We start from the raw sequence: 26,517 nt of genomic DNA, 5'->3' as shown, positions 1-26,517 counted from the left end.
GCAATTTACCTAGTGCTTTTTATGATGAAAAAGATGAAGGCTCCTCCTCTCCCCAGCCATAGTGTTGGCAGGTATCAGAAAAAGGCTTTTAATGTTTACCAGGAGTTTTTCCACAGTCTGGAGGCTTGGATCTGATTGGTGCCACTGTCCTGATTGATTCTGTACAGGGAAGTTGTCAGCCACGGTGGTGAGGCTATGGGTGAGTTGTGCCAAAGAAATAGGAAATTGGACCTCACAGCTGGTTTTGGAGAATAACCCCTGTCCTCTTCTAGATACTTTGTTGTTGTTTTTTTACTAAAAACCTTCTGAAGAACAAGAAGACTGGTATAAAATTAATTTTATTAAGCATTACTGATGCTCTATAGAGATACTACCAGGATAGCTCAGTGCTGATTTGACCTGCCTCTTCTTTCTGTATTAGCTTGTAATTCCTCTATCTTCATTCAGTCTGTATGTGATTTTGCAAAATAAATTGTTTATTGCCCTGAGCTCAGCATCATGAATCTTGCAAGCAGACCTTCGATTACAAAAAAGTACATGTGATAAGGGGAAATAAATTTCCTTTAAGAGAGTACTTTTAAAATTTGTTCCTCAAAGAGGTTTTTTCAGAAAGTAGTGGATTCTGTTTTACCTACTCACATCAACTAGTGTATTTTGGCCTTATTCCAGAAGGAAATAATTGAAATACTAGGCGGTGTCTTTTTGACTAGTCCAGACCTTGATTAATGGATTCATAGTCCTCGTGCAGGCTTAAGAGACTAAGGCATACCTGCTGCCTATGTTAGCATTTACTGTCCAGCTCACTTTAAGGAGTTCAAAGTTTGGACTTGCTTAGAGTTGAAGATACCTTGAAATGTCTTTCACCTTTCCTCTTTAACCAGAGGTGTGTGTACAAGTTGGCTGTAAAGATGGACCTGGTAACAGGGCAGGAAATAATGGGCTTAAATTGCAAAAAAGAGAAGGTTAGGGTAGACCCAAGGGGAAAAAAAAAAATTCATAATCACAGATCTGTAGTGCCAGTGCAGATTGCCTGGGGATGTGGGGGAATCTCTGCACTGGAGGATTTTCAGAATAAGTTAGTTAGACATCTAGTAGCATGGTTTAAGTACAGGTTATCCTCCTGGGGGGCAGGGGAGTAGACTAACTGGGGTCGTCTCCAGCCTCATCTCTTGTGGTAAACGCTTTTTCACAGTTGCCATGGGATCACCATTGTCTTACATCTGTAAGGTAGCTCTTGAGGTCTGACCTAGAAATAGAGACTTGATTGTGCAGTTTCCTGACCTCTTTCTCCCCAAGAGGTCTCTTGGCTGCTAGAGCTCTTTCCCTGCATTTCAGTTTTCCAGTTGGCTAACCAACTAATTTCAGCTAACCAGAACCCTCTTTAGGCATCTTGGATGCCTCTCTATCAGTTTGTTCTAGTCCCCTGCAGAGCCAGAGTGACACTGAACAGGCCCTGGCTTTTCCAAAGGATCGTGGCTCCACATACGAGGTTCGAGGTTCGTAGCTCCATTTTACCGGCCTTAGTGTTCCCTCCTTATCTGAGCCCGTGGTAACGATGTGGTATGGCAAGGATGCTGTGGAACAACCACAAGGAGCTCTGCCTGTTGCTGGCTCGCCCAGAAAGGCAAGCAGAAGTGCTGCTTCCGTCTGGGTCCTTACTCTGCCCCCGTTTGCAGCAGTACTGCTTTCATCGCTCTGAAACAACGTGCCGTCTCTAACACTTCAAGAAGCCCAGAGTAGATGTGTGTAGCAGATGCAGTGCTCTGTGCCTTGCTTTGTGAGTCTGTGCTGTGTTTTGGCTTAATTTCGCGTTCCCTCCCACGCACCTCAGATATTTGGCAAATTTATCTTGGCTTATTGAAAGATGGCCTCCCTCATGCAGACAGAAACCTTCGCTTTCCATCCAGGTTGGTTTTAATATGCAGCACATGTGCTCACTTACAAGTTGAATAAACAGGTACCTACTGAGGAGATATTGGCTGCTCAGGTGCAGTCCTATATCTGTTGGGATGCAGAGAAGGGATGTTAAAATTGTTTACGAGGTCAGAGCTATAGCGAGCCTTGCACCACCTTTGAGTTATGATATAATTACCTGAGCTGCAGGAACCAAGAAATAAAACCTTTTACCATGAAATATGAGGAGTGCTTATGACTTTGAAGTATAGAAAGGAAGAAAAATGTACACTATGTCCTAGTACATTTTTTTGTTCTATTGCAGTGAGTTTGATTTTGCTTTCTGGTGACACACAGGATGTAGCATAGAATAGATACGGCATTTGTTAATAATGTTTGTGCTAGAGAAATGCTCCTTTTACTAGTTCCTTTCTTTTTGGGTCATGCCAGGAAAAATGTTCCTTTCTAAATGGGATAAATTATTCAAGCTTATTTAAATAAACTTGCTATTATTTCTCTACCTGGTACCTGCACTGTTGCAAGTCCAGTCACTTGTTTCCTTTTACCTATTGTGCTTCCCATCCTTTACATGAACAGGTTTTTTTTCTGCTCTGTTGTAGAAGGCATTATTATGTTAAGGCTGAATGAAAAGTTGCGCTAAAACATTGATGGAATAGAACAGAGATTGCTGAAGCAATATTGATTAAGCTAATTATTCTTAAATTGACAAGAGCAGCTAGCAGTTTACTTCTGTTGTGAGAACCACTAGCATTTTTTCAAAGACTGGAAGCAGTTGATACCTGTATGCTCTATAGGTAGCAATCGATCAAAAATATTTTGGCAGTTCTTATATTGTCCTTTATAGGTACTTGTCTCATAAGTCACTTTAGTGGAATTAAATAACACTGTAACAAAGTTAAGTATTTGCAGAGTGAGAATTTAAAAGCTATCAACGAGGGAAGAATGTGTAGGTGTAAAAACTGGAGTGAATGTGGGGTATTGTAACAGAAAGATGCGCTGCAGATGGCAGGAGAGGCAGCAAAGACTGTCCCAGGAGAAGCTGACAACTGCCATGATGAAAAGCAGTAAATCAGTATTTAGCAAAGTTAACTTTTGGTTCCTTCAGAAAGTGGATTTTGTGGTCTTGCTGGTCTAGTGTTATGTCAGTAAGTTGCATCAAAACTTCCTCGAGTCAGAACATCTGTTGTGGCCAATGGAAAGACTCCCCTTGACTTTAATGTGCTTTGGATTGGGCCCAAAATGCAAATAGTTTCTCTCTCATCCTTTGAAGTCTTTAACATTTCATGGGCTCCCTTATGTTATTGGTAATTTGCACCAGAGGTATTTTGCATGCAAATGAAATTTCGGCAGTGACGATGACTGCATTTGTGAATATGCATGGAAGTGTGCACATACAAATATCAGTAAAGCGAATTTTACTTTTCAGTATACCAAACTAGAAATTTCTTTGTAATACTGGATTGTTCTTAGAAACTAGAACTGCAATCAAATGTATTTGTCAATAAATGAAAAGACTGTATAAAACTGCCAAAGTACATTTTGATACATCTGGATAGAGCCAATTGATTTTTCTTTTTTGTAGCTTGTTGCATGTTAATGCATGTTTTCTATACGAAACTGGCATTTGTCACTAACTTGTTACAGCACTGTAGATGTCATAAATTTAAATACTGTAATTGAACCTGAATTCAGTATGGATTATTTACCAGATCAAAGAATAACTTCAACCTACAACACTCATTTTGTTTGCTCGTGTAAACTTGTGAGCTTAGTGAAGTGCTAGAGAAGGATTACTCTTTAGAGTTATGTGAGTGCTAGCAAATCACAGGGTTTTAGTTTTTAATAAACTGGAAGTGTATTTTTTAGCTGAGAGATCCTACAGTTTTTAGTACTACCATTTTAAAGTTTCTTAACTCGAAGACTATTGTAGTGTTCTCACAGGAGTCTGAAAGTGTTATTCTGCAATACCAGATCAATAAAATATGGCAAGTTTACAGTTACCCTGTTTACCTGATATTAGGACCTCACTCTTATCATGTGAGGGGTGCGAAGGTGCTTTCTCCCCTAGTATCAGTCCAGTTAACCCTGTCTGAAAAACACCAAATGCTTACAGGGGCAGCATATTGACATCTCAAGTTGTCACCTGCCCTGACCACTGTGATGCTCTTCCCCATTTAAAAGTCAGTCTTTCTTGCTTACCTCTTTAGTTTCAACCTTTTCTGACCCAGCTGTTTCTGCCTGAGCTCTCATTTGCAGGGCAATCCTGCCGAATCCCAGCAGGTTCAGCTGACGTTGCATCCCCTGGGGGTTCGTGCTGAGGTCCTTCAGCCCTTTCTGCTTCCTCGCTCCCTGGGGCAGGTGGCCCTACCTGTCCTGCTGCATGGTGGCTGGGTCGGCTTTACTTCAAGGGCACAGCCATCTGGTGACTGGGAGGAGAAAGGGAAAGACAATTTGGGTTTCCAATTGCCCTAAGGTATGATTAGGAACACCTTTCCACAGAAAAAGTCAGCTAAATAAGTGTTGTAGGAAGGGCTCCTCAGCGCTGTTGCCTGTGAGGAGATCACCGCGTATGACTGGAAATGTAAAGCATTAGTCACTCTTTTTTTTCATACCCTAGGCTGTTACTTAAAAGCTCTTGCCTGGAATGTCATTGCAACAGGGAGGGAGTAGCAGGGAATAAGGGCTGGGGTCAACAGCAGCAGTGCCAAGTGTTGAGAAAGGATGTGTCGGCGGAGTGGAGGTGCCAGTGCCGAAAGCCCTCACCTGAGCCGCGGCGGCAGTGCTCACCGGCTGGGCGAGTGCCAGGCGAGCGGGAAGCTTGCTGCCCAACAAGGTCCCGGCTTTGATCGAGTGGGAGCTTCTCTCTGAATTCCTGTGCATCTGTTTGCGTGTGTAAGAAAGAAGCACATAAATAGTCAAAAACTGAATGCGGTCTTTTGTAGACTGACACGCGATGGCTCATCTCTTAGAAACGTTAAGTCACCAAAAATATTTGTCTGCTGTCAGCGGAAAGCGTTTAAAGGAAAGAAGTGTCTTTCTGGTTCTCTCCATTTGTTTTGTGGTGATTTAACGAAGTTTCTTTTTGAGAAAGAGGGAAGACAAAGTAAGGGTGAATGTACGAGGGAACATAATGTTGTAAGCCCTATTACGTAGCTGCTGGCTGCACTGGGACAAAATAAGGTGGGCAAGTTGAGGTACTTAAACTGTTAAGGATAGCAAAGGTATTTGACTAACACTGGGCCTAGTCTGGAAGATACTGAAGGGAAGGAAAGGAGTGGGGCTATGGACGAGGCATTGCTAAAAAGTGATTTGGAAGTGCCGTAGAAACCTGCCTCTTCCTGTGAGGCAGTCCTCAGCCTGAAGCGCCCCGAGCCTTGCTGAGTCAACACCTGCGCTCCCAAGGGTAAAGAAGGAGGCAGGGGCCCTTGGTAGGTTTTGTGGTCCTGAGAAGCCGCTGGTGCCGATGAGCACACATCAGAGGAAGCCTGAGGCTGCCTTGTTTAGTCCTGGAGCCATGGGCTTCTTGAGCAACCTCTGACTTCAGAGGGGTACGGCTCTGCTTCCTTCAGTTGCTTGTACTGCAGGGTGGTGCTTGAGCCATGCTCGACTTTCCCTCCTCAGCCTTCCTCCAGGCGTTGCTCAGGGCACAGCCTCAGGGAAGGCCTCAGGTGAGGGGGAGGGAAGGGTGCAGTGGCATTCATGCAAATCCTCGGCTGCTTTGAGCTCCTCTGTTCAAACCCAAGCTGTGGAGGTTTCTGATTCATGGGCTCTTCCATTTGCTTAAGCATCCTGCTTGCTTTTTCTGAAGGCAGGTGGTGTCCCAAATTACTATGTAGCATGGACTCTTTAATATCATGAGTTCGAGGGCTAACTTTGATATGAGCTGCATAAGTAATGAATAATAGCTGCTTCATTCCTGGCAGAGGCTTAGTGATGGATATTGGCAGGGAGCATCTAGCTAATTCTTGAACTCTCTTCCTCTACCCAAAGTTAAAAGCTGATCCTAAACTATTGATGACATCTGGCACGTAAACTTGGTTGTTAAATCTCACCCTGTCAGATTTTGTGGTTTGGGGGCGCTGCTCAAGCCATACTGCAACACCCAAGCACGCTTGAAATTCACCTTGCAGACATGCTGTTGTGTTCCTAATTCACTGCCACCCCTCTGGAGAGTCAGCAAGTGACCAGTCAGTGCAGTGAGAGCTGGGGTCTGTCTGAATTAGCATTCCAAAATAAGAGTGAGGTATTGCCCAGTTAATATACTCTGCATTACCTAAGACCATGAACAGCCTCTTTTGTGAGGGCCAAAGTTGTCTTTATAAAGAAATGATACAAAGGTGGCTTTAAATATGCATGGAATGCATATTGATTATTTTAAATGCTAAAAAAGCCTTGCTTGTTATCTGGGAAACCAAGGACAGTTGTTTTATTGTATTGAGTCTTACAGCATCTTTAAAACTTTTCAGCTGGGTACAACTGTAGAATGAGAATGATCTTCTAAGTCTGAATCACAGGTTGGAAGCAGTATTACTATTGCCAATGCAGGAGGGGGGATGGAGGGAGGAGGGCTGTCCTCCCAGTAATGAGACAGGTTTAAAATGCAGAAATTAGGAGTTTACATGCTGTTCTTTGCCTTCTGGGGTTTGGTGGGGGAGGGGGGGGGGCATGAGTGGAGATGTATGTTTGTTTGTTTTTTAAACCCACTGGAGAATATTTAGGCCATCATTCCAGGCTTTTCTCACTGCCAGGAAGGATGTGCTTTAACTCTAAGATGAGAGTGACAGTGCCTACTTAATTGTGTTTAGAGAGTGAGATTTTTGATAAAACAACACATACTGTGCAGATTGTGCAGCAAACTGCTGATAGCTGGCCTCCGGCCCATAAAGTGACACCTAATGTAACCATGCTGAAATTGAGTGCAGTGGGTAAATCTGGTTTCTTGTGAGTCTTCTCAGTGCACAGCCTTTGGGTCTCCTTCGTCTGCCTTACAACTTTTATATCAGTGAAACTCCACTAATGATGAGAATTTCAATTTGCTACTTAAATTTATGTTGATGTCGATGTGAGGAGACTCAGACCATGTGTTATTAGGCTCGTTTTATGAGAGTAGTGATCAGGCTGTTGAGTCATTACATCTGCTTTACACTTTGGATTTTAATTGCTTTATGGGGCTTGTTAATTTTTGTTTAGTTCACTGGTAGCTTATGAATGATAGCTGTCTCTAGCAAAAACCACCACCAGCTCTCTTGTTGTTGCTTCTATATAGTACCACAGATCTTAGACACATGCAAGCAGGATTTTATCCTAGGTAACTATTATATTGTAGCTTCAGAAATATCATTATGTTTTGTTTTGGCTTGTTTTCTTCTCTGTTACTTGGAAGAGCTATAATGCTTGGAACAATGTGGGCAATAATCAGAATTTCTTAAACGTCAGCTAATGCAGGAGATAAAACTACCCAGGTGATGTATTTATAAGTGCAAGCAGTAATAAAGTCATATGAGAAGTCATTATCTCCACATTTTTAAATCATTTGTTGAGAAGTATATTACTATTTATTTAAAATATCCTTAGTATAAAGCTCCTAGGAATACACCACTAGAATGTGGTACACAAGTCCCTCTGTATGGGGTTTTCCATAGGCAGCTGTTCTTTGACCTTGCCCTACATGAGGAGCTTCAGACTTTCATTTTTGGATTACCAACTGCCCTCTCTCAGTATCACACATTCACCTTAACTTTCTAAAAATGCAGTGGCAAATCAGATTGCATTAATGGAAAATGCTGTGGCCTAGAAAACAGCTTTTAGTGCTGACAGAATGGGCTGATGAAATCTGGGCTGGTAAGGTATGCTATTTTTGACTGCAAAAAGTAGCATTTTCTGAAGGTTTGCTGAATGCAGTAATGCGATTTTATGTTCTTCTTTGTTAGTCGTCTCTAGCTGCTGGTAGTGGTAATGGATGCTGTTAATGTTAAACATTTAATCAGCTAAAGTATATGTCTGTCTGCTTTTCTTTCTCAAAATTTGCAAGGATTGTTATCAGTTCCATGTATTTTCTAAAAAGTCAAAAGCAGCTCAGAGAAGGTGAACAGATACCTGCTAAATCCATTTTAGAAGCCTGTGGGTACAAATGAATGATTATGTGAAAAGAATTGAGTCTTCTCACTGGCTAAAGAGTTGCTTGCAGTAACCATTGCTTTGTACTGTCTTTCTCCAACCTTGCTGTGACCATTTAATGAGGTCTGATTCAGGCTAATTCCCACAATCTGTAGGTTTTATTCCCTGCTGAGGCTGGAATATTTGGATGTCTGTTCAGACATATAGTTTTCTTTTTAATTAGCACATCAAATTTTTTTTTTTTCTTTTTCTGAAGGCCACAACCTCTGTCCTAATCTGGGCAGGTGAAATTTCACAAGCACTTTATCATGGCTCATACCTCAAGCATCCGGACACACCTTTCTAATTGTCATTTATATCCGCCTGTCATTGCCTCTGGCATTTGCTGAGTTCACATTTCCATGTGATTTACTGCAAAATATTTTGTTTAACAAGTCGCTAACACACAGTGACAGGGAAGTCCCCCTCAAGAAGCTGAAATAATGATTGCCTTCATCTTTGCTGTCTTGAGGTAGATGCTAAAAAATCAATCTATTGATATCAGTGCTTTAGTCTTTGTGCATATGAAGAATTCTTGAAACTGGAAAACTCTGACCTTGAATCCATGAGTGCTTTGACTTGCAAATGCTTTTTGTCATGAGCTCTGTGTGCGTAACAAGGCGGATGAGCTCTGAGGCAGTGCATTTAATCCCCAGTTGCAGAATTTCGAGTGCAGTTGGTTTATGAGTAAGTGGCAGCTCTGCAAGTGTTCAGGTAACTATTAAAGTATTTGGATGCTGAGGCTGCTCCTTAGCAGCAGTTCTGGGAAACTTTTTAATATACCAGGGCAGCTGCTCTGTCTTCTGGACTCAGCTTCTTTGGTCCCTGTCCAAGGGTCCCGTGCACAGCGGGGAAGGAGCTCTGCTGGGTGCCCCTTGCCCATGGCCTCTCGCCAGGGCACGCTGCAGCGGCAGCCCGGAGTGGGGCTCAGCCCAGGCGGGGGGAGGCTTCTGTTTCCCCTCCATGGACCCGGGAAGCCTTCAGGTAGGGTTCTTGGTGAGCTAGTTTTTAAGGCTATGGATGAGTCCGGTGTAACTCTTCCCATGTCGGAGTGACTTCCCTTTCTTTCCTTGTTGCTTTAAGGCAATCTGGGTAGGGAACATCTAATTTAGGCCTAGAATTTGCTCTTCTTCAGTTAAACATTCAAACCTCGTATTCTTCTGGAGCCCTGGAATTACTGTGCAGATGAACAGTTCTGTCTGTGTATTTCAGAATAAAGTCACTAATCATTTGCAATGTCAAAACCCACTTAATATTGACAAAAGTGGTTCATATGGGTTTTTCAAAAGATTGCTTATATCCCATGATGAGTTGGGCACAACCTAAAAAAAAAAAGCTCCAAGTGGCACATGCACCAAATATAAGCAAATGCATAAGAATAAAGTATAGTGAAATAACCATCTCCCCTCTTACCCCAGTTGGTTGCTGATCTCATGTATTCGGGGCTCTGCCTGGCACAGTGTGAATTTACTGACCCATTAGTGGCTGCTGTTTGGCTGCACCTTCACAAAGGAAAAATGTCTAGAAAATAAACTTGACACATCAGACGCACCATAACTAATTAATTGCAGCCAGCACTTTTCCTCCTGCTCTGCTTAACTGCCTGAAGTTTTGATTATGTACAAATTTCATGGTTTGGTTCTGTTAGAAAATTCTGGGTTTATTTATTTGAGTGTATATTTCTTAACGCATGCAGGCAAGAAAAAGCATTACGTAATTGCAGGTAAGGAACAAGGAAAACTAATATACTGATCTGAGCATTAGTTTTCAAAAGAACAGATTGTCCTATGTCCTTTTGATAGGCTAATAAAGATTTTGGTAATCAAGTGATGAAGTGCTTGAAAATTCAAGCAATCGGTGGTCCTTGAAGGACTTCTGGCTGGGGGAACCCAACAAATTCACAGTGAACTCAGTTTTGGTGGTCAAAGGCAGAGTACAAGTAACCCTTCTGTGGGGTGGGCACAGGGGAGAAGTCTCTGCTGGCTGTAGATGGCTGCTGGGGCTGCTCTTGAGGATCATCCCTCTGTAGTTGTATGGTGCCTTACTGTATGAAACTTGACAGTCACGGGAACACCAGGAAGGCAGTGCAGTTTTGCACAGTGGTTTTCTCTAATTTAGGATGAATCCACTGATTGTTGACAAAGGCAGAGAGAAAAAGGGGAACATTTCTGCCTCGGGTCTGTTTGGCTGAAGTTTGGAAGTGGAGGTTACTCTGTGTGAATTTGGGATCTCTTGAAAAGTGAAAGATATGTACTGAAAATAGATGGTCATGGATACGTAAGTAGATTTAACTGTTTTAAGATCACCTTGTTGGCAATATTCTAAAACCTCAATCTCCTGAGCTATCTTAGATGCAATTTGGATGCTGCTGGTGGCATTCTCTTAACTATTGAGGCAAAATTAAGTCTTGATATGGTTTAGTGAGAGCAGATAAAAGTAGTGCTCAGAACTATGAACTGATAACATATCGTATCAGGAAGAGCGTGGGACGATCAGGGCGGATGCGAGTCACACACCAGCTCCAGGGTGTGTGAAACCTCGGTGAGACATATGCCGGAATTCTTTGGTAGAGTAAATCTTTGTGGCCTCGACTGAAGTTAGTGGTGCTTTTGGCCATTTCTAAATAGCTCCATGGTTACCCCAAGTAATTTCTTTGTTTATTATCTTGCACTAATTTACGTATCATGGATATTTGAATAAATAGCTCTATCATGCCACTCATGAGGGCCCATGAGCCAAGATGGGATGTTATTGTTAGGTTTATTTGCTGATAGTTTTGTTGGAGACAGATGCTTTTCCAGATTAGAAGCAAAATTGTGTTTGTTTTGTCACTTTCTCCTAATTAGCAGCTGTGTGATGTCCAGCAGGAATTTGAAAGGAAGCTTTTCTTCTTGTGCGACACCATTGCTGGGGTAAAGGCTCTGCAGGCTGGGCTGTGTCCTGACCTGTATCCCAGCCCGTGGGCTGTGTCCTCTGGGTACTTGCTCTGGTGGCCAGGATCGCAGGAGGCTCAGGACAATGTGGCAAATCCCCACTGGGGATGGCTCATCAGCTGCCCCTGCTGGGGATGGGACTGGCCTCCAGTGATCTGCATGGAGAGAGGGAAGAAACCTGACATTTGTTCCTCAGTGATGGCTAGCATTAACCCAGCCACCTGGGAAGTCTTAATTTGCTTTAGCGATTGGGTCAGCTGTGGGCTTGTTCCTTGTGCTGGAGCTAGTCTTGTCTTGAAACTGCATTATCATGCCTTGGTTTGTGTGCTTCCTGCAGCACCCAGAGTGTGAGCTCTGTCTTCCACAGGAGCAATAGGCACCTCCACTGTGTAAGCTTTCAGCTAGTGTGCTTTTGCTCTGGTGTGGATGGCTTCATACTCTGGATGCGTCACCTGGAGTAAGCCAGAGGGCTCGTGCCACCACTCTCCCAATTCATCATTTCCACTGGCTCACTGGTGTGTCTGCTGAGAGCCTCCCTGGAGCTGCCTGGCAAAGGCTGAGCTGGGGGAGAAGAGACTTATCACAGCTATTTTTGTTCATGCCTAACATCAGTTTCTGCAATTCTTTTCCCCAGGATTTCATTTAATTTCATATATTTTTTAATGTATCTTCTCACACAAAGGCAGACTTTCTGCAGAACTCATGAAGAAAAGCTTGGCTTGAAACATTCATCAAATGGGTGCCTCCATAAACAAACCTACTTTCAAAATTTACCACGTGATATGCCCATTGTACAACTGGGCCTAATCCTGTACTTGTAGAGCAGCACCTGTGTTGTAAATCTGTGGGTTATCTGGACCTTGAATATGGATGGACAGAGCTGTGATACAAAGATACCATACGTCAGCTAAAAGGAATTAGTGCATGATGTGTCTTGTGAGTTCAGGCTAGGAGAGGATTTAAAAGGTAAGTCTGGCTGAACTTGTAATATTTCTTATCCAGAACTTGCAGCAGCCACTTACAAAACTGGTATCTCTCTGGCTGTTCTTTTTCTGAGCCTCTTGCTTGCTGGGGCTGCTAAAACAGGTCCCCCAAAACAGCTTCTATACATCCAGTGCCTTTCCTTCACTCTGCAGGGAGGTGTGTTGATGCAAAGAGTCACTAAGTGCAGATTTGAGGGAGACATCTGCTCTCCGCAGTGCAAGCACTGATGCACCAGTGTGGTGGAGACCATTCTGAGTGTACCTGAAAGAGGGTTAGCAGTGCAGCCTGGACAGCAAGCATGTGGCTTTCCTACTCATTCTAGATTGGCACAGTGCCACTGCTGGCATCTCCTTCAGGTTGTCGTGATAAGCAACTTAACAGGGGTTCTGCCGTGCTGGTATTTCCGCTTGTGACCTAACAGATCGTGCTTCAGTGCTACGAGCGATACACTTCTCCCCTTCTCCCCAGATAATTCCCTCTCTTGCTTTTATTTATTGGTTAGAAAAGACTGTCACAGATAAATAAGCATGTTCTCACTTGACTTGATAATTTACATGGCATTGCTGAAGGTGGTTTGTAATTTATACATGGAAAGGATTTGCTGATCTCATTAATAACTTTTCAGACATCTAGATAAACATGCTATCACTCTGAATCAAGTGAGCTTGAAACAGCCAAAGTATTTACCTGCAAGGGCTTCTGGCACTCCACTCTTTCCCAGACAACAGAAGTTTGACAAAATGTGGGAACTGCCAAAATGCGTTTTTCCATATAGCCACCCAGATCACCCTAAGGTGGGAGATTTCATCTATTCTTGCTAAATTATCCTTCTCTATCGAAAGGCTTGTTGACAGGAGCAGATTCCCAGTGCTTTGATTTTTAAATAGAGACTGTATTTCACAGCTCTGAGCGCTCAGCCCATGCAGGCATTTCTCTGCATCCTCTCGAACATCCTGCCAAAGCCTGTGATACAAAAAAGCAGGTAAACAATCTCCACAAGCTTCCTCTACTGAGGCTGTAAAAGGAGGGTTGAGACAGCCCTGGATATTCCCTGCTGAGTATGCCAGGTTGTTACCATGAGATTTTGTTTCATCAGAAGTAATCACCTCTCTTTGTATGGGCACCTTGTTATCTGGAGATCTCCAAGTGCTCTATATGCACTTATTGCTTAATTAAACCTCACAACAGCTTTTAGATGTATCTATTGTGAATTTTATTGCCACTTCGTCAGTGGATAAACTGAGGCAGGGATATTGAAGTTTACGCTCTGGGTGTCTGTGTAGTTATGCTCTTCAAATTAAGGGGCCCAAAGGAACAGCCCTGCTCTCTCTTCCACTGCTGCCTGCTTCTTTCTTGCCTTTAACTCCTGTGGGAAAGGGTTATCCATGCTTGGGAACCTCCTGTGATCTGGAGGGAAATGAGCTAGAAGTTACTGAGCAGAAGGTGAGGCCAGACCAGCTGGGAAGGAAATTAATTATTTTTCCTTTTAATACTGTGATACACACTGTGTCTGTGAATGCCAGAGGAAGGTCAGGCAAGCTGTCCTCAGCCTCTGTGACAGAGCCAGGAATTAGACTTGGGTGACTGTCTTGGTCTCCCCTGTAGCTGTGAGATTGCACCTTGTTGTGAGGCATGAGGACGTGAGAACAAACGTAGAAGGATGGCTTCCAGATGCCTCCCTGCATGTCTGGGGTATTGTAAGATAGCCCAATGAGGAGCAAATCTTCAGCCTGATTTTCATATCTAGGATAGAATCAGGGAAAAAAAAGGTATCTAGAGAAATCCTGGGTCTGAGTCTTCCTCTTCCGCTTTCAGAATGTCTTTGGTAGTGAATGCCATATTTAAACAAGGGTGCACCTGCACATACCCCATGTCTGACACTTCTGAAAAGGTGCGATCTGTGTAGAATAAAGAAACATACAGCTTGAGCAAATTTACAGAGAAAAGGACAAACAATTGAGCTGCTGTTTTCCTCTTGTTGAAATTAAGCTTTGGGCTAAACTTTGCATTGGTAATGAACTAAAAGTGGTCATGCGCTCCAAATAGCAAAGGACAGAGAGAAGCAACTCATCAATGTATGACCCTCTCTAAAATGTCATGAGTAATCAAGTGTGAAGTACTTAATGGATCATGATTTGCACGCCACTGTTTTGATTGATGTACTACTTAGTAGAGGATTGATAGTTTTTTACAGTTATGTTGATGGGAGTCTCTCAGAAGCACCTCCATCTATTTTCTCTAGTGCTGGGGAGAGCCAAAGCAGCGTTTGTTTGAAGCTATTGTCTTCCCAGCATCTTTGTTAAATGGTCAAAAATAGTGTAGAGCTGTTATCTTGTATAGACCCGGATCTCACCAGAACTGTCTATATTTAGGCATCTTCCAAAACCTCTGTGTCAAGCAATTCTCTGGGGAGACCAGAATGGCTTTTTTTTTTTTTTTTAAAAATAATGTCATACAGCCATTTAGAGAGGATGTGATGATTAAACCATATTAAGGCATCTTGCTGTATAGCTTGAACTCTGCTCTGGGCTGTTCACAGTTAACCCAAGAATAAAAAAGTCCAGAAAAACAACTGTAGTTTTTAGTTTGCTGGCATGACGTGGCTCCATCACAGTCATGATACAAGTTCAAACAGTAGCAGAAAACATTACAGCTATGCTGAGTTCTGCTGCGGAGTGAAATTCCACTTGCACAAAGGAGGCAGCATTGAAGGATTTATGTGCAGGATCAATCCATAAATTCTTGACAATAGACAATTCGTTAAAGGGTATTAACGTAATAATTATTTTGGCCAACTTGCAATGTTCCGTTAGCATGTATAAAATACAAGCAGTCCTAAAATAACTGAAAATAACGTATTAGATGCTCTTTAATACCTTATGAGTACACTCTTTTTCCTAAGTCCAAGACCCTCAGCTAATGCCAGCTGATGCTTGTGTTAGGAGCAAATAGACATTTTAAACAGTAATGTCAGAGCTACGGGTTTGGCCTTTCCATGTCAGACTGCTCAAGCTGCTACTGTGCTCTATCACAGACTTCATCTAACTTTGGAAGTTTAATTGCCTTTTTACAGAGCTGTTGAGATTTAGGAGATGAGAGAGAATCCCAGGCTGGCTGGACAGTGCTTTGAGATAGAGATTTCTGTTCCCATCAGTGCTTTTACATGACTGGGGAAGAGAAGCCTGTAAGCAGTCTCCTGACAAGAGGATTAGGGGACTTGTTAATGTGGAGATTCATGCTAATTAATCAGCTTTCACTGGACTATATTGTAAAACTTTAGTGGTGATTTTTTTCTTCTGCAAAATGTCGTTGCTTAACAAAAATCTCGCTTTTCTATGCTTTGTTTTGGTTTTTATTTTATTTTAAAAACCCCTTTTTACATTTGCTTAGAAATCTTAGTTTCGTGATTCTCCTTGTGCTGCTTCTGTTCAAGGGAACCCATCAACTTGTTTTTCTAATTGAGTAATTATTTGAAACTGATTAGTTGACTCATCTCTTAAATCTCACAGCTTGTATAAAGGTGATTAAACTTTCAAAGGTAGATGAAGTCTGTGATAGAGCACAGTGACAGCTTGAGGACTCTGAAATGGAGAACATCCGAACACTTGACTCAGGCAGTAATATTTCAAAGATCCTCTTAGCACTTGCTCGAGTGTGCTAGCCATGTTAATACTCTCTGCACGGAAAAAGCATGGAGCAGCTCAATTGCTGTTTCTGAGAAGAGGGGTTTTTATCATACCAGGGCATCTGTTTATTGTTTAAATATTTAAAAAAATAAAAATGCAAACCACTGAGGTGCCAGGTCCCCAGTTCAGCAGTACATCCCTCTTCATTAAAGCACTTAAATGTGAAGTTATGTGTGCTTTTAATACTCTGCTGCATTGGATCCTACAGCTGCCTGGAAAGGAACAGACACCTCCTGGAGACATTGCAAGGACAAACAGTCCTTTCTGTTTCCCGCTGGTGGAGTGCTGGCCGCTTCACTTGCGATTGCCAGTCCTAGCAAATATCTTCCTGTAGAGAGCAGAGCAGGTTGGGATTTTAATTCCTTGTGGAAAGTGCTGACTTCTCATTGAGAAAGGGGTTTTGGTTGGTTCTCCCCCCTCCCCCCAGTCAGGAATTTTTTTACCCAGACCCTGAATTTTTAGCTTTCTAATTTTTGTTTTGATTTCAGACAAATACCTAATGCAACAAATATTCTGTCCAGGGGCTGGTTTTCCTCTTACAATGTCTGGATGAGACTTTTCAGCTGACCCTCCTAGCATGGGGCTGGAAGCAGCATATGCAGGTGGTGTTGACAGTGCTAATGCAAGATCAGGGCACTGTCAAAGATCAGTAGCAATCATGATGTGGAAAATGCAAACTTACCTCCAACTATTTCCCCCCCCAATACCACAGCTATAGCAAAGGTGGGTGTTGCATATATAAGCTATTATTGTTAATTCATAGAAATACGAGATTTTCAAGTTTGTATATTTTTTGAGAGGTTTTTTTAGCAGTTATGATCTATCAGCTGTGTAGCAAAGTTCAGAATAATTCTTAATAGTTTTTAAGAATAAAAGCTAACTTTTCATTTTTGGGCTTTTCCATGTATGTGCCTGTTGAACTTATTTAACATATGAATTGTATATGTATTTAATTTTTTCTTTTATGCTTTTGACTGTCTAGTTTCCTTAGAAAAGGGTGACTGATAACGTAGATTTCAGCTTTTAAAATGATTGGGTTATTGACACAATTTTATTTCTTCTGTATGAGATACAAGTTGGTTTGAAAAGTTTCTGTGGAAGACAAGCATAGCATTTCTCTGTGTGAAACCCAGGAGAACTGATACTGCTTAGGACTGGCACTCCAAAAACACAAACTCTGTCCCTACAGAGAGGATTTGGAAGTGTAATGATGTCAGGGGTACCATGGGTCTGTGCCTGCAGTATGCGGTGTCCAGGTGCAGGGCTGTGGGGTAAGAATGTCTGGCAATGACTCTGAAGGCTGTATCAAGAAAATTATACCCGGGCAAACAAGACCTCCTTGGCTGGGATTCGTAGACCATTCTAGTTCTTGTATCGTACACCTGGCAGTTTTGTTTGTGCCTGTAGCTCTCTTTTGAACAGATTGCTGTATCAGATGTCCTGTCCTGTTGTGCTTGTGCCCTTTGCTGAGCTAGTGACTTCTTAATTTCTCCTGTTTTATTTCACTGGACTTCACATATATTAAAAAAAAATAAAAATTAAAGCCCTGGACTTCAGGAGAGCAGATTTTGGCTTGTTCAGGAATTTGCTTGTCAGGAGGGACATGGAGAAGCCCACATGAGCTGGTGGGTTGTAAAGGACAAGCTGCTGAAAGCACACCAACAGCCCATTGCAGCTGCAGAAGGCAAGGCAGGTGTAGCAGAAGGCCAGGGTGGATGGGCAGGCAGCCCCTGGCGCAGCCGTGGAGGACTGTATAATCTAGCCATTGCCTGAGGATGCAGGGGAGGAGTTAGGAAAGCCAAAGCTTGGCTGGGGTTGGACATAGAGAGGAATATGAAGGACACTAAGGACACCTGCTCCTGCAGGCACCAAAAGGAAGGCTGAGGAAAATACGGTTCTACCGCTCAATGGAGGAGGAGACCTAGTGACCAAGGACATAGAGAAGGCTGAGGTACTGAATGCTTTTTTTGCCTTGGTTTTCACTGGCAATGTTGACTGCTTGGCCTTCCAGGTCCAGCAGAGTCTGTGGAAGTGAAGTGTTACAGGAGAGGACTGAGTTAAGGGGCACTTAAGTGAAATGGATGTATATGAGTCCATGTGACCTGATGGGATGTGTTTGAGGGTGCAGAGGGATTTGGCTGATGTCAGTACACAGCCACTCCTTGCCATCTTTGACAGGCCGTGGCAGTTGGTGCCTTGCAGTTAGCAGCAAGTGCCTCATCCCTTTCCCTCCCGAGGATTCAAGAAGAGACCTTGGATGGTGATCATGATTCATTTCCACACCAAAGATCTCTCTAGCTCCTTGTTCCTCACTTCTTTTAACTTCTGAAACTGAAGTAGGCAGTTGAATTTCTTGTCTCCTAGGAGCCAACAAAATAAAAATAAAAATCTGGCCACCTATCAATGAGGTGGTCATCACCTCACCATGGATGTTCACCAGGCAGCGCACCGTTGGGTTGCTGAAGGTTTCTGCGTACTGCTATGACTACCTCTAGCCACTGCCTTGGGCTGCTGCCCTCCTCTTCCTCGTCCTGCTGTCTGCAGCTAAGCCTTTCGTGATGGCCAGAAGGGCTGCAGCAGTCATCCACAGCGTAGCCACCATTGTTTGGTGCAGCATGGCTGAGTCCTCTCGCAGTGGCTGCTGTAGGTGCTTGTGTGGTGCAGGTGGCTGATGGAGAGTTGTCTCGGCGGTGCTGTGCAGCTGGAGACCACGTGCCTGGTGTCTGTCTTCTAACATTTAGAATTACTGCATTGGGAAAACTCCAGCCAGATAAAATCTCCCTTGGAGGATGTGGACTTTGGCCTTGGAAGGGTCACGCTCAGCACAGGTTGGAAGGGAACAGCCCAGTGCATGATAGCATAGATGCCACCTCTGCGACGCTAGCCCAGCCTGGGGTGGCCTTGCCTCCGGGCAGCCCCCAGGGGATCCTGCGCTCTACCAGGGCTAGGTGCCTGCCCCCCCCTCCTCGCCCTGTGTTGGGTGCCTGGGGGACACAGGAAGGTGAACCTCTCGGCAGCCGAGTGGAAGCTGCCTGATGCACAGGCTGGCCTCGTCCAGGGCAGTGGGGAGAGGGCCTGCACTCTGCTTGTGGCCGGCTCTGGGAGGGGTGTAGGTGCGAGGTGAGTAGCAGCAGGGTCACATCGCCCGCAGCGACTGGCTGCCAGATCTCTGGTCCCCGCTGTAGGAACCGTCGGAGGAATGCTTGTGGGCTCTCCGGGGGGCTGTGCTTTCCTCCGCTTCTGCCAGGGCTGCAGCTCTCCTGTCATCACGGGGTCAGTCCCCAGGGTTTTAAAAAAAACAAAACACAAGAAAAAACAAAAACAAAAACAAAACAGAAAAACCCGAGAGGACAGCACAAGCTACAGACTTGTAGCCAAGGTTGCTACACTGGGGAAAAAATAACTAAAGGTGGGGGTTTTTTAAGGTTGTTCGGATTGGCTGTGTGAAAAGCTCCTGCACTCAGTTTTACGTTGTAGCTTTGCACAGGAGGTCTGCATGCATACCTGCGACTGTACCTGCATGCATAGTTACAGTGGCTTAAGCAGAGTTTGGATTTCATGTCATAGTACATTTGTGCTCCAAGGTCCCTTTATTTCTGTTTTGAACTTCCCAGGTTTGTACCCAATCATGGAGTAAAAGTGCTCTGAAGTGAGTCTAGGCTCTTTGCCTAGTGGGATTGTATCTGTGTTTCCTCGTGTCATTCATGCAACAGAAATATATGCTTAGTGTGTAGAAATACTGGTTTTATCATCAGAGATAAAAGTTAAAGATGGGGAACTCCTTTTAATTTGCAGCAGTCATACAGTCGTTATTAACAGGAAGCAAAGATCTTACAATGTGAACATCAAAGGAATCTGACGCTATTTGGAAACAGCATTTGGTGCATCACATTAAATTCTACAACTTGACTTTTAAGAAAGGCTCAAAAGAAAGCTGTCCCCCCCTCCCCCTCTCCCCCCTCCCCCTCTCCCTTTATCACTCTCAGGGGTATTACAGTGAGTAATTAGATTGGACCAGGAGAACAACTTAATTTTACAAGAAACTCATTAATTCATCCTATTTAAAATCTTCTCATTTCACCTAAAAACCAATTATGCTTGTAGTGGCAATGATCTGGAAAGGCATTGTCTTGTAGGTATTAGGGGGGCCACTGGGACTCCTGTGGTATTCATGTCGGGGAGACAAGGGTGACTCCCTTTCTTTGACTTCTAGGTCAAAAGAACTAGTTGCTGGGACAGCTTGACAATTGGAAAACCCTGATGAGCATTTGGAAGTAAAACAGCTGTACAATAACAGAGGGGTTCATGGTGCGGGGCAGAAAGCTCATCAAAAGAGACTATGCAAACAATTGAGTTCTATAATTAACACACAAAAATCTGTTCAGAAACAGTAATAACAGTAAAAGAGAGCTGAGAAGATGCTGCCTACTTATGTGGCAGATGTGGTTTTGTTACAATCTGAGAGAGAAAATCCATCCTCTTAAAGAATAAGAACAACATTAGAGGGAAGAAATAAAAGTAACTTTTTGTTCCTAAGGGTGTAGTTAAAACATGAGCTTAAAATATTTCCAGACAGGGAAAAGCTGAAGAAAAAAGTAACCAGTGATGAAAGGCATGAAATATGTTATCAAAGTATTTTTTCAAGCCTTTAAACACAAATTTCTTTTCTCATGGAAATTTATAAACCTGACACTGAAATATCTTTTCTTAAATTATTTGCTTTGTCCTTCATTTCACCAAGAATACTATTTTAGGGTTTTTCATTGAAGTTGGCTTCAATCATTGACTTAAAAAAAGTTTCCCCTCTTCTGTTGTGTGTGGAGGGATATTTGATTCAAAATTGCATCTCAAGGAATTCTGAAATTTTCATGAGTATGTAACTGATATATTTTTCTGCTTAAAAAAATGGAAACTATTAAATGCATAATTTCTGAAATTTCTGCTAACTCTACAGACTTTTAGCTGCATTATTCATTTGCCTGTGATAATAAATGTTCTCAGTGGTGCGCTGGTCCCTTTTGGGAAGGAGGGGTGCAGTGGGAGCGTAGTTTGTGTTCGGTTGCTGATCCTGTCCTGGTTGAGGGCCCTTTCCTTGCAGAACTCATTTGGAGATTGCAGCCTTCAGCACAGTGATCTATAGGGTGATGGCTCTGCAGTCCAGCGTTCCTGTGCCTGTTCCCTACCTCCCCCTGTACAGAACTGCCATTCCACTAGTCTTTTTTTGCTGCTGCTGCAAAGAAACTCTTTAGAACATCTATGTCAAATTTTCTTCTAATATAAGTTCACTGACTTAACTAGATTTACGTGAGCAAAATGATGTTTCTGTGCTTATTCACCCCATTCTCTTTATTAACTCCTAATCTGGAAAAAAGTATTTTTCTCAGTTGTGAGTTCTCCCCTTCAGCAGAGGCTGAGGCAGCAGGTAGAAACTGTTTCTTAGGGCCCTGGTCCCTGGTTGCCAGTGCTGCTGCAGGAGCTTCTGCCCAGCGGCTGTCAGCTCAGGGCTGGCTCGTCTGGACCTTCCCTGTCCCATCTTGTGCTCAGAGCCCAGGCAGCCTCGCCGGGCTATAGAGTCTCTTCCCTCCCCAGTTCAAAGTCCTGCTTAGCCTTCTTGTGGGTGAAGAGCAGAGTGCGGCCTCTGTGGCACTACTAAAGCCTCTACTTGGAGCTCGCTGAGATTTTTTTTAAGATATGCATTGCATTTTTTATGATTTAGGAACTTGTCAACAAAGAGATTGGGATGGTCTCTTTATCCAAGCTTTTGCAAGACATTACACTCTTTTCATTTTCTTTTTTTAACGAACTATTAAACATGTCAAGCCTTTACCAAACTATTATGGAAAGATTCATCGCCATTTCAACAAGGACAAAGAAACAACTTAAGAGCAAGCACTGTTTTTTTGGGTTTTTTTTAACACCTTTAAATTTGCAAGAGTAATTTTTTTCAAAATATCCCTCCCCCCAAATCAGAAAAAAATGTAGCTTATTTAAAAACAGTTAAAAACAATTTAATGCATATATTTTGTTGTAGCTGTGACTAAAAAGAATGTGACTAGAACTCCATCCACTATGAGATGAGTTTTTAAATTCTGAAATTCCTGGCTGAAATTTTCTAATAGAAAATTCAGCATTCGGAGAGACCAAGCAAGCAGACTTTCCAGCCCACACATGCTTTTTTGCCTTTTTTTTTTTTTTTTTTTTTTTTTGAGAAAACAATGAGTCTGAAAATCAGGTTTTAATGAGAAAACGGAGTTTGAAAAACAGCTTGAGAAAATCTACATCCAGATTTGACTGAAGTTCCATAATTCTTCAGAGCACCTTTGCAGTTTTAACATATATCGTTCTGGTAAATTAAAAAAAAAAAAGAAAAAAAAAAGGCCTATAATAATAAGGGCAACAAAGCTGGTGAGGGGCCTGGAGCACAAGTCTTATGAGGAGCAGCTGAGAGAGCTGGGGTTGTTTAGTCTGGAGAAGAGGAGGCTGAGTGGAGACCTTATCGCTCTCTACAACTACCTGAACAGGAGGTTGTAGTGAGGTGGGTGCTGGTCTCTTCTATGAAGAAACCAGTGATAGCACGAGAGGAAGCGGCCTCAAGTTGTGCTAGGGGAGGTTTAGGTTGGATATTAGGAAAAATTTCTTTACTGAAAGGGTTGTCAGGCATTGGAACAGGCTGCCCAGGGAGGTGGTGGAGTCACCATCCCTGGAGGTATTCAAAAAGCGCGTAGACAAGGCACTTCAGGACATGGTTTAGTGGGCATGGTTGACGGTTGGACTCGATCTTAAAGGTCTTTTCCAACCTAAATGATTCTATAATGGCCATCAATATTTGACAAATCCTGTCTCACTTTAAGAGAAATAGAAATCAAATAGATTTTAACATTAGAACTCAAAAGATATCAGCATAATTATTTCAAACTGATGCCCATTTAAAATCAATTATATTTGTTCTGAGGAAAAACTGTAAATTTTTTCATGCTGAAAATAGTTTTGTTTGAGAATTTTCCTTGGATCTAGTGCGGATGATTGTAACCACGATTGTCATGCTTGTGGGTGATCTGAATGTGAGAAAAGACTTTTTTTCTCTCTTTAAAAAAAAAATCAAACCCAAACTATCAGAAAGCACTAATTAAGGAAAAGCTAAGGAACTGAATTCAAAGTTTGCATTGCACATGTGAACTAATCTTTTTACAATGGTATCTTTCAAAAACTGTGTTAAGAACCCTATTCATGCTGGGTCTCACCAGCAAATCCTTCCTAGAAAAGCAGCCGCGTGAAGATTTGTCATGAGCAAGCAATAAAGACTTTAGGGAACAGGTTCTGTACAGGCTTCTTGTTTGCCTACTAAATCATTAATCTTCAAAAAAAGCCCATCTGTAGCCTTAACAGGCGCTGGTTAGAATAGGTGTGTCAGCAGTACTTCATGCTAAGAACAGTTTTTACAGGATTAGATTAGAATTTTTAAGTGATGGTACCATGGAGCTCTTGGGGGCAAAGAACTACTGGTTTAATGCAACACATTCTCTAATGTCCTTTTATGCCATGTGCTGAAATGTGGTGAATCTCTGAGCACACTAAAATGAAGAAAACTGAGTGTTCAGGAGCAAGTGATTTTTGAAGCAAAATGGCTGTGCGTGCTTTAGGAGCAGCCACTGCATTTGGAGAGCTTTTTTCAGGTCTTGAAATATTAATGATCTTGACTTAATATAGCAGAAAACAAAATACAGTGCATGAAACAAGGAGGAAAAAAAATAATCCTTGAATTACAGGCTGTTGACCTTGCACTACCCACTGAATCCATCTATTCCGTTTTAAACAGCTGAGTCTGAAAAGAAAACGAGGAGGAGCAATGGTCACAAAATCTTTACCTGTGACATTTTACTACCATTCCAACAGCACGTTATAGCCCAAGCAGGATCTTCAGCCTTGTACTAGATTGTTTATCATATAAGTATTTTAATACTAGGAAGATGCTAAGGACAGCTCTTCATTTAATAATTTCTGTGAACTATGAAGTTCATATTAGCAGTAATGTTAGAGGTTACTCTTTTTAAAAAAAAAAAACCCAAACTTTGAATAATAGGAAGAATTTTGTGGATAAGAGCAATCAGCCTGATCTCCTCTTGTATTCTGTTTTTCCATGCCTTGTCTTTATATACGATAGCAAGATTCTGCCTATTGGTGTCTGTCGTGGTCATATACAGGCTTAGGTGTATTTCTGATCTGAGCTGTGCCAGTGAAAACTGGGAATAATATCTCAGATCAGCATCTGCCACTCGACTGCTGCTACTGTTAAACCAGGCACAAGAGGACATGTAGTGATAGTATAACTCACCAGATACTGAAAATCATATCAAAAAATGAAAGGTAATTTTCCATGTGTGTGGTGGTTTTGGTTTTGGTTTTTTTTTCTTCCCCTGGGCAATTCACATCACAAGCAGAATAAGCTATTTTATACGAGTTGCCTTTGTGTACTGTGACTGCCTGGTTGATAGGTCATACCCAGTGGGTTTGTATTTGTGTTCAGGGACTAATTGTCTCTGACGTGGGGAGGCTGGGTTTGACCCCCGTGATTCTTCCTGCCAAAGCTGTGGTTTCTGATTTTAATTGAAACCCCAAGGCCGTTTGAAGTATGGCTAAAAAGCACCTTGGAAGTTGAACCTTATCTAATAATGCGATGCATGTAAACTCTGGAAGCATAAATCTTAGTCACTTTAGCAATGTGTTTTTATAAGATGCTCTGGTCCAGTGACAGCCAGAGCGAGTGAAAGCGCAGACTGATCTCCCAGCACTCTTACAGATGGTGCACGGCACGTTGTAAAGTTAGGACTCGTTAAGGAAATTCCATAAATGGCTTTGGTTAATAAGAGTGAAGTAACTTGCTGTTTTATAAATGTGTTACTAAAATCCCTCTCCGTTTCCCATTGGAGGGCTTCATACAAGAAGGAGGGAAAGAATGAGGGGGACTAAGGGAAGGGTAAAACAGAAAGAGCAAACCCTGGCTGTGCTGACGCTTGTGCCCCACATACTGGAGCCTGTGCATAGCAAGGGAACCCTAAAGGTAGCATAGGTGATAAATGACGAGACGTGAGAATGAGTCACACAGTAAATACTAGGAATAACCTTTCCTTTTTACATGTTTGTGTGCCTGGGTACATTCTCTGTTTTCCATAGTGCTGAAAGCCAGTGATGATGGTGGGCTTTTATCTCTAGCCAAGGGAGAGATTTCTGGGATGACATACCTGTTAGCCACTATTAAAATGTGTTATTCATGATGCTAATGATTTTTTTCCAAGTGATGTAAAAGTAGCCATTCGTGTAAGCATTGGATTTATGAAGATGATGTCACCAAAAGCTTGCCAACTGCATGTGGGACCTGGTGGGAGTCGTGCAGTTACTGCTATGCCCTGGCTTCAAGGAAGGGAGAGCGTTGCTGGTTTCCTCCCTTGGGGAGAAAGAGCCAAATGAATCCTGCCTTGCCAGGAGGGAGTTGTGCCATTTCCGGGCATGTTAGGCTGGGGGTCTTGCTGCCAATCCCAGCGGGTTCCTGTCCCACTCCCTCTTAAAAATTGGCAGTGTCTGACTGTCAGCTGCCATTCCTTAAGTGGTCATAGAATAAACCAATTGCACCCCTTTTGTCATGCTGTGTGTGTGTGTGAATGCAGGTGGACATGGGTTAAGCAACATGCAACTCCCCAGTAAGCACAAAGAGGCAGCTGATTTTCTGGCAGTGTCAATAGAAGAGTATAATTTTTTTTACCATCTCCAGTCCAGCTTTTAAAATGGCTCTTGTTGGAATGAGAAATCGGTGTCCCCTGACATAGGATTACTCATTAAGAGTGTGATGATTGTTAATTCTTCACCTGGGGCTAAGAGGACATCATTAGATGTCTTTGAAACGTCTCCTGCCTTGATTTTGAATAAGTAAGCTAGCAATTTATGATCACAGCCTGGGCAAGTAACATTCTCCCTTCCTGTTCCTCCATCTAGCTTGCAAAATCGGATACTACAAGGCTCTCTCGACAGATGTTGCTTGTGCCAAATGCCCGCCTCACAGCTACTCCATCTGGGAAGGCTCTACCTCCTGCACCTGCGATCGGGGCTTTTTCCGAGCTGAAAATGATGCCGCCTCCATGCCCTGCACTCGTAAGTTGGTCTTTGAACAGTCTCTTCCTCTTTTATCATCCATGTCTTCTCCTGTCTTTCTTTCACTGGCCATGTAGGAAATACTGACCAGAGATCTGTGTCTCTAAGAAGTGTCCTGCTTCTGAGAGCAGCATTCAGTAGCTCTTACAGCCCTCTGCAGACACAGTTTGTATTTTGGCTCACACTTCTGGGAGAGAAAGCATTAGTTCTCAGCCCTAAATTCCTAACAGCGGCATGGTTGCGCTGTTAGAGAGCCTTGAGAGCCTACAGTCTAAACAAGTCAGGAGACTGGGAGGAGAGAAAGCTGCAAAAGAGGAGTCACTCACACGCCTCAGTGACAGAGTTGGAAATAAAATACCGGTCTAAGTTCCAGTGTGAGGACCTGTCCAGTAAATCACAACTTCTTTCATCTCTCTAAATATATTTGTAGAAATTGTGAAAGCTTTTCTCATAATTGTATGACCTAGGGTAAATAGGTCATATTTATAATCTCATTATATATCTAATTTGCTCAAAATATAGCTGGTGACCCTTAGGAACATGAAAGTGTTCCTCTGAAAGGTGTGGTAATAATAAATCTTAAGCCTTAATGAGACAAACACCCAAAGTATGGTTTATTTTATCCTTTGTAGATAATGACATCATGTACAGTAAATGGAATTTGCTTTAGTTCCACCAAAATGCCCTCAGAAGGCAGAACA

The 26,517-nt window shown here is 42.7% G+C and overlaps 1 protein-coding gene across 1 annotated transcript in view; it reads left to right on the top strand.

The window, feature by feature from the left end:
- The window catches only part of EPHA4 (EPH receptor A4), a 104,894-nt gene that overhangs the window by 16,956 nt on the left and 61,421 nt on the right, over positions 1–26,517 (top strand). Inside the window, exon 3 of the mRNA XM_010568269.1 lies at positions 25,661–25,816. Coding sequence (XP_010566571.1) covers positions 25,661–25,816 — 156 coding nt within the window. The remainder of the gene's footprint in view (positions 1–25,660; positions 25,817–26,517) is intronic.

The sequence above is a fragment of the Haliaeetus leucocephalus genome, unplaced genomic scaffold (assembly GCF_000737465.1).
Source record: "Haliaeetus leucocephalus isolate CR32 unplaced genomic scaffold, Haliaeetus_leucocephalus-4.0 Scaffold240, whole genome shotgun sequence".
Lineage (NCBI taxonomy): Eukaryota > Metazoa > Chordata > Aves > Accipitriformes > Accipitridae > Haliaeetus > Haliaeetus leucocephalus.
The sequence above is the reverse complement of the archived record's forward strand: the minus strand, read 5'-3'. Positions and strand labels throughout refer to the sequence as shown.